At 34.3% G+C, this 12,246-nt stretch overlaps 1 protein-coding gene across 1 annotated transcript in view; it reads right to left on the reverse strand.

Annotated features, from left to right (window-relative positions):
- The window catches only part of LOC102504131 (dystrophin-like), a 562,607-nt gene that overhangs the window by 205,127 nt on the left and 345,234 nt on the right, over positions 1-12,246 (reverse strand). Inside the window, exons 3-4 of the mRNA XM_032474646.1 lie at positions 3,922-4,014; positions 2,498-2,575 (exon numbers count right to left, since the gene is read on the reverse strand). Of these exons, the coding sequence (XP_032330537.1) occupies positions 2,498-2,575; positions 3,922-4,014 (171 nt within the window). The remainder of the gene's footprint in view (positions 1-2,497; positions 2,576-3,921; positions 4,015-12,246) is intronic.

A 12,246-nucleotide genomic window follows, 5' to 3' on the forward strand; every position in this document is an offset into this window, starting at 1 on the left:
AATATATTAAAAAAAGCAATCAATTACATAATAAGAGAGTAAAAAATAAGTACATACCATGATTTCCATTATAGAAAATTGGAAATAATATACTATAAAATTAATTTTAATTTTAATTGGGCAATAATAATTTTCTTAGTTAATATTTTATTATGAATAAAGGTAGTATTTATAAAGGAAAAAATAAACTACAGAAGAAAATAGCAGGAGAAACTTGATATACTCAATAGTGTAAGTGTCAGTTCTTCCCAAATTGATCTACAGATTTAACTCAATATTGATCATATTCAAAAGAAGATTTATGTGGAAAGTAAAAAGATGACTGTAAAATGAACACAGAAATACAAAGGGCCAATATAGCCAAGAAAATACTGAATAAGAAAAAAGTGGGAGAAACCAGTGCACCAGATAAGAAGTTATATTATAAAACTGCAGTATTCCACATGGCATGGTATTCATGCACGTGTAGACAAATAGAACAATGGAAGTGAATTGAAGTCTAGAAATAAAACTACGTATGTATTGAAAAATTTTTATGATACAGTACTGGAGAGCAATGGGCAAGCAACATTCTTTTCAATAAGTGGTGTTGTGATTTTGATTCTAAGTGAAAAAAAAACTGAATCAACCCATTCCTCATACCATATACAATAATCAATATAGATCCAACTTCAAATGGTAAAATAATAAAACTTACATGGATAACTAAAAAAATGTTATACCATAATGGCTTTTGGCAGGCAAATATTTCTTAAACAAGACATAAAATTATTTACGGTGAAAGTTTATAAAAATGAACTACATCAAAATGAAGAACTTCTTTTTCTCAAAGATAAAGTGAGTTAAAAATTTAATCCACAGAGAAGTAAAATATATTTGCAATAAATACAACTAAGGACTCAAAATCCAGAAAATAAAAACAACTCATAATTTTTATGAAGTCCAAGTTAATTTTTTTCTGGGTTTGAATCATGTCTTTGGTTTCACATCTAAGAGGTATCTGGTTATTCCCAAAGGCACAGAGATTTTCTTTTATGGCTTTTCTATTTTATTGTCAGGATGTCTTCTGGTCCTATGTTGAAAATTGTGCAATTAACAATTATAATATGTACAGAGAAACCCACAAATTCGTAATTTATAATCGGTATGTGAAAAAAAGAAACTCTTATCAAAAAATAAAATCTATAGCTACCCTAATCCACTACTTTAGAGGTGATCCAAGAGCCTGTGTTTTAAGATGACATTTTCTTAGTGGGAACATATCAACTAGTTCATACAGACTGAATCTAATTATTCTTTGAATTTTCTGCTGTTTTCCTTGTTCTTATACTTTGTAATGGAACATGAGGAATTGATATTTAAAAAGATATTTTCTTTGTGTAAGTTTCCAATATTGTTAAAACGTTTTCTTAATTTATATGATACTGGTCTGTAGGACTAATAATAAGCCAAGCATTCCATAGGCTATCTTATTCTGCTGCAGAAAATTTGAAAATATAGTTAATCACATCAGGAAAATAATAAAAATACATGCTTGTGAAAATTTTTATAGGTTAAATATGGCCATAATCTTTCATAAAATTGACCAATTGCTACATAGCCTTCACTTCCATTTCCAGAGTGATGTCCTCTCCCTGCCAGATGAACTGAGCAATATTTGGGGGAGTATACATCATTACTGATCTATCACTAATTATGGTTATTTTAAGAGCATGTGATCAATTATTTGAATTTATCCTTGAAAGAGAGATGTAATGCAATTAGGAAGCTACTAAAAGTGCCTGGTAAATGTACTGCACAATTAGAAAGATTGTAGGAAGTTAATAAGAAAGGAAGGCTGCCTCCAATGTCATGATAGAGGGGAGGAATCTCAAAGTCACTCTAAGGAGACAAGAACTCCTTTAATCTACACAGTTGTTGAGGTTATGAATGTAGACTTCTTCAAATACCACACATATATTTCCTTCTAGTTAAACTAAATTAAACTTAGGAAGAGAAAAAATATTTACAGATCTTACGCTGAGTTGAAATAGTGATTTTTCTGGGTAACTTTCATACTTGGATGTGTTGTCTAATAAATGTTGCCTTAATTCAAACTATATCCTCACCATATGTGAACATATTTTATGCATAAAAAATAATAATCAGCCTAGTAGAAGCCATTTTTTGCACGAAACACTGCCGTAAGGAACTGAGTTCACCACAGGACTTAATCTGTCTACCAAACAGAAGTCAAGTGAAATCTGAAAACAACACAAAGCAGCCAATAAGGGCTGGGTCACGCCTTTCCCTGCTCCCTGTGGCTGCATGCATTTACTTCCTGAATCACATTAGCCACAAGCAGACGCACAGGAAGTAGAACACATGCTCTGATAATAACTTCTTTGATTTACAAGAGAACTTGAGATGGTCTCTCTGTATTTGGGGCCAAAGCCCTCACTCAAACATTAAGCATGCTGTCTCATAGTATCTAGATTCTGCCCAGGGCACTACTTACATTATTTTTCTGCAAGACCTGCAGTGCCTTGTTGACATTGTTCAGGGCATGAACTCTTGTGGATCCTTTTTCTTTTGGCTGAAAACAAAATGAAACAGTGTTGACTGCCCAGCAGAGAGAAGGACAATCTACCAGAAATGAAACAATTTATACATTTCACTTCTAAATTCAAATCTTTGAAATGAGCCCAGGCTGGGAGGCATTAATATAAAGAATTTAAGTGCTTTGGGTTAATTGTCCTTGTCATAAGAGTTTCTTAGCACGAATCAACTATTCCTCAAGAAAAAAAGATAGCTTTTTTTTTAACGAAAGCAAGTTTGGTTACGATCTCTCCTTCATTCTACAGCCCAGTTGCATGATCACCAAGAGGAACATCAGCCTGCATAAGGACATGTGTGAGTTAATTCCCACACTTTTAAGAAAAGTTCAAGAGATTCGAGCCTAGCAAAATTCTACAGTGCCAAATAGTCTTAAAGGAAAGTATTTCTGTCAATATTACCTTAATTGTCTTAGTCACTAAAGCTCAAAACCTCAATCATCATTCTCTAACCCTCATTCTCAATCCCCAAAGTCTTATCTTGTTCTGTAATTTTTAAATTAACATTTGCATAGCATATTACAATATATGGATTAACTCATTCAGTTGTGGAGTTTTATAAATTCTACCATTATGATACATGCCATATTTACTCCTAAATGAGATGTGCCCTCCTAGAAAAATTTTAAGTGCATAATACAATACTGTTAACCATAGACACAATGCTGTAGACCAGATCTCCGGAATTTTTCATCTTGCATGACTGAAACTTTACACTTATTGAACAGCAACTCTTCATTTTCCATATCTCATGTTAAGTGTTCTTAAATCCTAAGAGTTCTCATCACAAGGAGAATATATTTTTCCAATTTCTGTAATTTTGTACCTATATGAGATGATGGATGTTCACTAAACTTATTGTGATAATCATTTCATGATGTAAGTCAAATCATTATGCTCTACACCTTAAACCTGTACAGCACTGTAAGTCAATTATATCTCAGTAAAACTGAAAAGAGAAAAAAGAAAAAAGACTGAAAAAATAAATAAATGAAATTCAACTTGAAAGGTCATTATGTATAAAAGCCTTATAAAAAGGCATTCAATAACAAAGATACCAAATAATAGGAAATAATATTTGTTAAATAACAAATTATATTACTGAAAATTTCACCTTCTTGTTCTGCATATGATAGAAGATGCAAAAACAAAAATAATACTGCAAGATTACTTTATTTAGGAATAGGTCCTCTATTGCTACTTAAATCAGTAATTAGTAAATTAGTGAATTTTACTGGATCTCATAAAACTACACATGGTTTGCTTCTGGCCCAAAATCCTTCTGAGGTTAATGTGAACTTTCTTTTAAATACTGTAAGTCACATACCAGTTTTTGCCCTGTCAGGCCTTCAAGAAGGTCTAGGAGGCATCTACCATCCTGCAGGTCACTGAAGAGGTTTTCTATGTGCTGTTTCCCAAACTGAAATTAGAAATACACCCAATTAAATAAAGCACGCTTCCAGTGATCCATTTCCATAATTATACCCTTTAAAATTTAAAGCTATATTTAAGAATATTTAATGCATCTAATTCTTAATCTACCAAGGGCGATTAATGAAAAGAGATCCTCCAAGTAAAACACAAAAACCAATATATCATCATTAGGTCAAATCTACTTAAATACGTATTTTTTAATTGAAGTACAGTCAATTACAATGTGTCTATCTCTGGTATATAGCACAGTATCCCCGTCATGCAGAAATACAGATATATATATACATATACAGACATATATTTGTTTTCATTTTTTTTTCCATTAAAGGTTATTACAAGATATTGAAATAGTTCCCTGTGCTATACAGAAGAAACTTTTAAAAAATCTATTTTTATATATAGCGGCTAACATTTATAAATCTCAAACTCCCAAATTTTTCCCCTCCAACCTCCTTTCCCCAGTAACCATAAGACTGTTTACTAAGTCTGCGTCTGTTTCTATTCTGTAGATGAGATAATAGTGTCCCTTTTTTTTTTTCAACAAGAGTGGGACATCTGAAGCCTAATTGATCTAATTAACTCAAATTTTTGAATGCTGATTCTATGAAGGAGAGAAAAAAATGTTTAAATTATCAGGCATTTGGGCCCCGTGGAGGGAGAAGCAAAGACACAAAGAAACAAAGACCACAAACAATTGGCCTTCGGTGGGTACGTAAGACATAATCATGTTGTGTACTTGGAAATATACACAGTCACAGAGTGCTCACCATCCTTCACCCACAGAACATGCTTTTCTCCACAAAGACATTTTGCATTGGGTTATTTTGCATGCTGCCTCATTCTTGTATCAAAGGGCTCAAATTTTAGAAAGATATGATTTAAATTAAGTTGAACAAGGCTGGTGAAAGTTTTTCATCTCTGTCTCGCTTCTTTACTTGGAAATTATATTGAAGAAAAATAATAGATACTAATAATATCTAACATTTTTGGAGTAACTATTCATGAGAAAAACTCCACTAAGTAAGGTGATCTTGTGATTTTTGTGTCATTTCTGTGAGGTCTGTGATAATATACTCATCTTACAGATGAGACAAAGAGGTTGAACATGTGGCCCTTTGTTACAAAACTGGAAGATGAGGAAGCCAAGATTTTGGCCCAGATCTGTCTAACTCCTCGGACTCATGTTCTTTCTATTTTATCATGCTGCTTCCTTGGCCTTTTCTTCCTTCCACTTGATTATCTTTCAAACATTTTATTTCTTCTGTCATGCCTCCAAATATTTTCTTTTTCTGGTTTAAAACCTCCACTCCAGTCATATGAAATCATACACAACTCTTTCACCACCCCAGTTATCAAGAAAGCTCTATTTTATCAATGACAGATGTTTATTGAACACCAATAAACCTGGGCGAGGTGCTAGAGCATACACTAATAAATCAGAGGGACGTGACCCTGGCCCTTGTGGAACTCTGAGTCGAGCAGGGAAAACAAATATTCCTAAAAGGTGATACTACTTAGAAGCAGTAAAAGGAACCCAGTGCCCATAGTCTAGGGATCAGGATACTTTCCTCGAAATGTCAGGTGATGGGTCTAACATTAGCCTTCGGGTACTGGGCATCCATTCCTTCGATCACACACAAACTTCACATTTTACAGAGGTCAAGAAAATCAAGAAAAGCGCTGGTTTTCAGCAAAAGATACTTCTGAAGCTTCCAAGATTTAAGACAGAGGATTCAGGCTCTCCTGCAGGCCTGTAGGCGAGGTAGCCATGTCCATGACAAGTCCTGTCAGAGCCTAAGTGTTTCACTTAATGAGAACACTGACCACTGCAAGAAATCCACCAGTCCTTCTACGTCCAGCTTTGGGAATTGAGCCACATATGTGTTTTGACAAAGATAACTACAAGTCATTCTTTTAAAATTCTACTCAAATTGTGTGGATGGAAAATTACAGGGGAAAAAGAAAACACAAAACACTAAGATACTGGAATTTTTAAAAAGCACTTTTACAACACATAATGTTCAAGTAAATCTTAAAGCAACAGTGTCATTTTCATGAAACATTAAGGAAAGCTTTCTATTAAGAAGTAAAGAAAACAACTGCATGCTTTGCAGTAATTTTGTCAAGAACCTCATATACAACCTGGAATAATTTGGCATTTTGAGGGTAATATTAAGATTTCATTTTCAAACTGGATGGCGGTCTACAATGCCTTGAAAATGCTAAAGTGTTTTTTGTTTTCAGGAGCAAATTTTACAGATACATTTGAGAAGTGTGTGGTTTCTAAACTTATGGACAAAAAGAATATTGTACAGTGAAATGTGTCAAATTTTGAAGAAAATAAAATGTAGTTAGTTGACGGAAATATCTGTTCTTATTAAAAATATATATCTAGATAGATAGATAGACAGACAGACAGACAGATGAACAATAAAGTCTGTCAAACCAGGAAGGATGTGAGTGGCAAAATGTTCATTCAAGACGAAGGGCAGGGACTTTGAAACGAGTAAGTATTGAGGCACAGAATAAAGCACGAACTTCAAAGCCATAAGGATCATCTAGCATCCAAGATATGAAGACTAGAAAGCTTATACTTTTGAGCAAGGAGTCTAGACAAAAGTTGACAAGGCAAACAGACTCTTGTTTGATTAAAATTTCTATACATAGACCAGGGTATTCTATAGTTCTCCCTTTTAAACTGGAATCAAACAAAATAAAGTGGGAGTGAAGGATTGTAGGCTAATCAGAGGTCTCCAGGCACATCTAGTTGGGTCACCTAAAGAGCAACGAGGTGACAGAGAAAAAGACAGTTCATATATAACTTTCAAACTCATACAACCAATGATAAATTAAACTATCACAACTGAAATCCAATTTCTATTTGTTATATCCACCCCAATCTCTAATAGAGGGCTTCTCAGAATGTCCCACTAAAGCATCTTTCCAGCACATGAGACTGAATTTATTTACTGTAAGTCTGGCAGTATAAAGTACACACTGACTACAGGTTCAAAAGTTCTATGAAAGCATATGTTTTATGTGAAGAGTTCATGGAGATTTTGTCTTCCTCTCTTTAACACATTTTTAACTTAAAAGTAATTTCAAGCACTTTGACTGAAATTTCCCCTCCTAAGGTCTAATTAAAGTGATGCTCAATGAAATGTACAATATTTAGCCTGTAACTTCATTGATTTTCAGGAGTTTAGTCTTTCTAGAGTATGAATACCCCACGGAAAGCAAAACATCTCTTTTCTTTCCTAGATTCAACTTCTCATTCCATAGCATTATAGGTATGACATAGCAAAAATAGCACATATTTCTGAGGCAAAAATAGCTGATTTTTGAACCCAAGTCTCTTATTCACTAGCTGCACTGTCTTGGGCAAGTCTGTTTTCTCTTAGTTTGGTACTCCTGTAAGAGTGAAAGTCAAGGAGGGAAGATGTCCCTCAACATGCAATTACTAATACAACTAAATGTTGATAGCACAGGGGAAACACTCAGAGGCTTCAAGCTCTTTATCTTTGTTTGTTTGTTTGTTCTTTTGGTTACTTTTAATTAAATCTTCTTTTGTTTTCTTCCCTTTTCATCTTCTCTGAAAGACATCTATCATGTCTTTTCATTGCAAGTGACATTTACATCATGAAAACAGTAATATTTCCTTTAAAAATTCCCTATCTTTAATGGCTTTCTTTTCAAGTGCCTGAAAATTATTTTATAAAACACATAAAACATTAAATGTTCTTTGGGGCATTAGACCCTGTGACTGTCTTCAATCCCTTTCATGACTAAGAGTTTCTTTGAAAAGTGAAAATTTTGGTATTACTTAGCAGTTTTCTACATTTACTTACATATTGTCTTCTTCGCTAACCAAAATATCAAGACAAAAGGATCATAAAATGAGACAACAATCCTTCCAGATCACTGTATGGATGACATAAAGAAATTTTGTATTTATATTAATTTCATTGTATCTTTATACAGTGTTTGGAAAGAGACTCACACAGGTTGATTGCTAAGTGGCATAAACAAAGTGAAAGAAGTCAAAGTGAAAAAAAAATTGAGAAAGGGACAGAAATTAATTTGAAAGTATTTAAAGAGATTCTGACTCTTCAGAGTTGTGTCAATCTTTTAACCTGAAAATACAAAGAGATCAATACAATGTTCCAATAAAAGGTAAAGAGCACAGGAGTAATTTAGCATGGCCTCCTGGTTACAGAAAGGTCAGCCTCCAACTATCTGTGTTCCTGAGAAAGCCGAGATACTTCTCTGTGATTCCAAATCTTTAGATATCAGAAACACCAAGAGCAACAGAAACACCAAAAAGGAGGGCAACACTGATTCGAAACTTACTGATAAATCCTGCTGACCAGCTCCCAAAAAAATAATGCAACCCACTGTAGGATAAATAGGCAGCTTTCACAGGTGATTGTTTTCTTAAGGGTGAGTTGTAAAAAACTATTTTATAAGATAATTTTATTGAGGTATAATATACATACAGGAGAGTACACATATCTTAAATGTCAGTTCAGTGAATCTTTACAAACTGAACACATTTATATTATCATCACCCACATAGAGAAAAAGAATATGCCAGCATCCTCAGAGCTTTTTCACACCCTATTCTGTGTACTAGCCCTTTCAAGGAAGACTACTCTATTGACTTTTAGTGCCATAGATTAGTTTTGCCTTGAAAAGAGTCTCTTAAAAACAGGAGAACAATGCTGGTTTAGTATTTCATTTTAGGAAACTAACAGTTGAAAGGCATAAGGTTTAGGCACAGAGAACTTGGAAGGAAAAAAAAAAGTTGCACTAACGAAGTATGTTTTACAAAGCACAGGGAAGTAGTGTAATACTGTGAGTGAGAATCTTCTCTCTGCACCCAGAAAGCCTTGGTTCAAATCCAAGCTCTGCCATATTTCAGCAGTGTGTTATGAGCGAGTAACTTAATCTCACTGTGTCTAACCTTTTATTATCTGTAAGACAGGAATGTACCATTACCTAATGTGTGGTGATGCTGTGAAGTTTAAATGCACTTAGAACAGTGCTTTGTTCTAAGAGACATTCAATAAATGTTAGCTGTCATGAATTTATTCCAAATTATTTAAGACTAATAATCCATATTTTCCCAAATTTTCCTTGTGATTTTCACCTCAAAGTCACAGAAGAGATCATCTCCAAAGTATTAGTATGGGGATAAAATGGGTTAATAAATATAAGGTGTGCAGCATGTTTATTGGCATAGGAAATGCTCCACAAGCCCTAATTACATTCCTCCCATCCTCCTCCTTGTTAAATGGCATCACCTGGAGATAGAGAGAAGGACTCTCCTTTGAGGGTGCCAGGATCCTAGCAGGACTGTGATAACTTGAGGAGGGTTTAATACAGGGCAATTTCCAAAGATGAGAGCAGAGTATAAAGAAACCATCAGAACTGGTCACAGACAACTGCAAGTATCACTCCTAGACTCACAGGAGTAAAGAGAAAGAGAGTGGTTACTGGTTCTTGAATGAAGAGAGAGCTGAGAAGGTCACCTGACAGGAGCTTTGCTATTTGGGTGATGAATGCAGCCATCCCGCAGTGAATAAATGACCTATTTCTTTCCTCCCTCTCCCTGAGCTCCTGTAAATGCTCCCAAGATCTGAAACCAACTGGAAGCCAGAGGGCAAGGGAGTCTGCTGATATCATCCACAGAGGTCAGACTCCCAGGGAAGAGAAAGATGGAGAGTGGACCCTGAGGGACAAACCAAAGACATTCAACCCCCCAGACAGGGAAAACAATTCCTTTGATCCACCAGATCAATGTCAAGGATGCCCATGTCAGAAAATCAATGAAGGACCAAGTGATCCTCCCCAAGCCTTCGATATTATTTCTGTCTCTGGTAATGTTTCTTCAAAGATCCAAATGTATCACTGGGACATTTCTTTAAGAGGTTTCAAAGTACTGGAGTGTTTAGTGGGCTTTCACAGATGAAAATTAACATATATTATTCATTACTGCTCAGCATCAAATACTTTTAGACTTCTACATACCAGGAACCACACTAAAATCTGGGCTACAAAGATAATTTTTTTAAAAAATCCAAGTCATTCCTTGAAGCTAAGAAGTGCTCAAGAGCTAAGTGAGATAATATAATAGTTTTACCTTCTCTCCAGATAGAAAATGTTATTTGGCACTAACTCTTTATAAAACATTATCACTAGGACCCAATGTGTATGTTACACCGTTAAGTACACAAGAAAAGATTCAACCAGATTGTACATCAGAACTTTCAACAGCAGTCACAACAATAGTTAATGGAAATCAAGTCATTATCTGTAAACGGCCTATTATAAACCCCAAAGTAAAGTGTGCTTAACCAAAAGTCAGTATAGTTTGCTGTCTGTTCAGGTCTATCTTTAATATGCTTTGTAATAAAACTGAATTCTTAACCTAGGCCTATGTTTTCTTATCTGTAAATTAGAGAGATCACTAAAATTCAATTACCAGTTATCCTGAAACAAAAAGATCAGTAAAATTTTAAGTAATTTGTGTCTTATATTTCTAGATATAACCTTAATATAATTCACAAATAGTTATTTTAAAATATGTGGAAACCTTACAAATCATGATTATAGTTTATTTTCTTATAACACCTTTAAATAATCCCTGTAAATTTAAAATTCTGAATCTTAAATTCAATTTTTCTATTGATCACATAGATTAAGATTTAAGCTTGAGACAGCCAGTGAAGGAAATGGTGGTTGGTCATATTCTGTCCCAGTAGTGGCTTTTGTAACAGAAAAAGTACAGTATAAGGTTTGCAAGATGAAGCACTTCATTTCAAAGGATCTAAATAACACTCTGATTCCTCGAAAAGAAAAAAAAAAAAAAAAAAACCACTGTAACACAATGGGCATTCACTAAGAAATGCAACTATTAGTACTTAGCTTCAGGCAAATGCAGAGGGAGAGAGAGCTATTCAGGCTTGTTCACATACAGTAGAATGAGACTGTATGGCCAAAGAGCATCTAAAGATGCCTTTAATTAATAAATATAAATGTCATAAATAAAATTAGCATTCTTATAATTTCTCAACTAAGCAGCAGTGCAGTTGTGCGTGAATAATTCTGTGACAAGACATTAGCCTCTTCCTAATTATTCCCTGCCTCCACCTATTAGAAATTCAGCCTTGGACTATACATTTTCTCTTCTTCCATGCTTATGAGGTGGGTCAGCCAATAAGCAGTGCCAAATCAAGGGAACAGGAAATATACAGAAAGGACAAAAGTTACATAGGATGGAATATTTAAATAAGAGCTCCTGTCCCCACTATACCTCTTTCTTTCCAATAAGTTGAACTATATGAATTTCTTAATTCTCTAGTCAAATATGATAGAAAATCGGCAATTTGATATAATTCAACCTCACATATTCTGTAGTGACATGAGTAATAAACATTCAGTGCTTAGTTTATGTCAGCCACAGTTCTGTGCAATGTACATGGGTTATTCTAATTAATACTCATACCAATCAACTAAAACCATTCCCATTTTACAGATGACAAAACTGAGACACAGAGAACATACATAACAGCGAATAAGTGGTAGCTATGAATCCAAACCTAGGCAGTCTATTTCCAGATTCCTTAACCATTCTCTACTTTGTAACTGCTGTTTGAGCTGGGCTTCTTTGACCATAATGCCATTTAAGGTCACTGTTAAGATATGTTTCATTGTGTATTTTCATAATGTCTTTCAATAAAGTAAGAATAATTTAACTAATTTATTCTTTTTCCTTCCCCTGAGGTTTCTGAAGGCTAGACACAGTTATATAGCCCACGACCAAAATTGCTTCTGATTTTAGGTTGAATTAGTAACTGAAGGGAAGTATCTGTGATAATTCTACATATGTTCATAAAGAAAATTCTTCAGTGCCTTTAATTTCTATTGTTATATCACTCTTGGGGGGGGGGGGCTGGGGGTGTTTATTAACTCCTTCAGAAGTCCAGTATGCCAGGCAGTATGTTCCTCAATAAATGCAGTAAATACCGCTCTAGAGACCAGAACAAATTTTTAATATGCAGACCTCACTCTAAGGTATATGGAAAATCTGGCTTTTTAATGTTAATGGAATTAAAGTACAAAAGCAATTCCCTACACTAAAAGCTTAGAAGGCTATAAATCAATATATAATAAATATAATTCTTAAAATTACTGAGGATTAAATAATAGTAAATAG

Source organism: Camelus ferus, chromosome X (assembly GCF_009834535.1).
Source record: "Camelus ferus isolate YT-003-E chromosome X, BCGSAC_Cfer_1.0, whole genome shotgun sequence".
NCBI lineage: Eukaryota > Metazoa > Chordata > Mammalia > Artiodactyla > Camelidae > Camelus > Camelus ferus.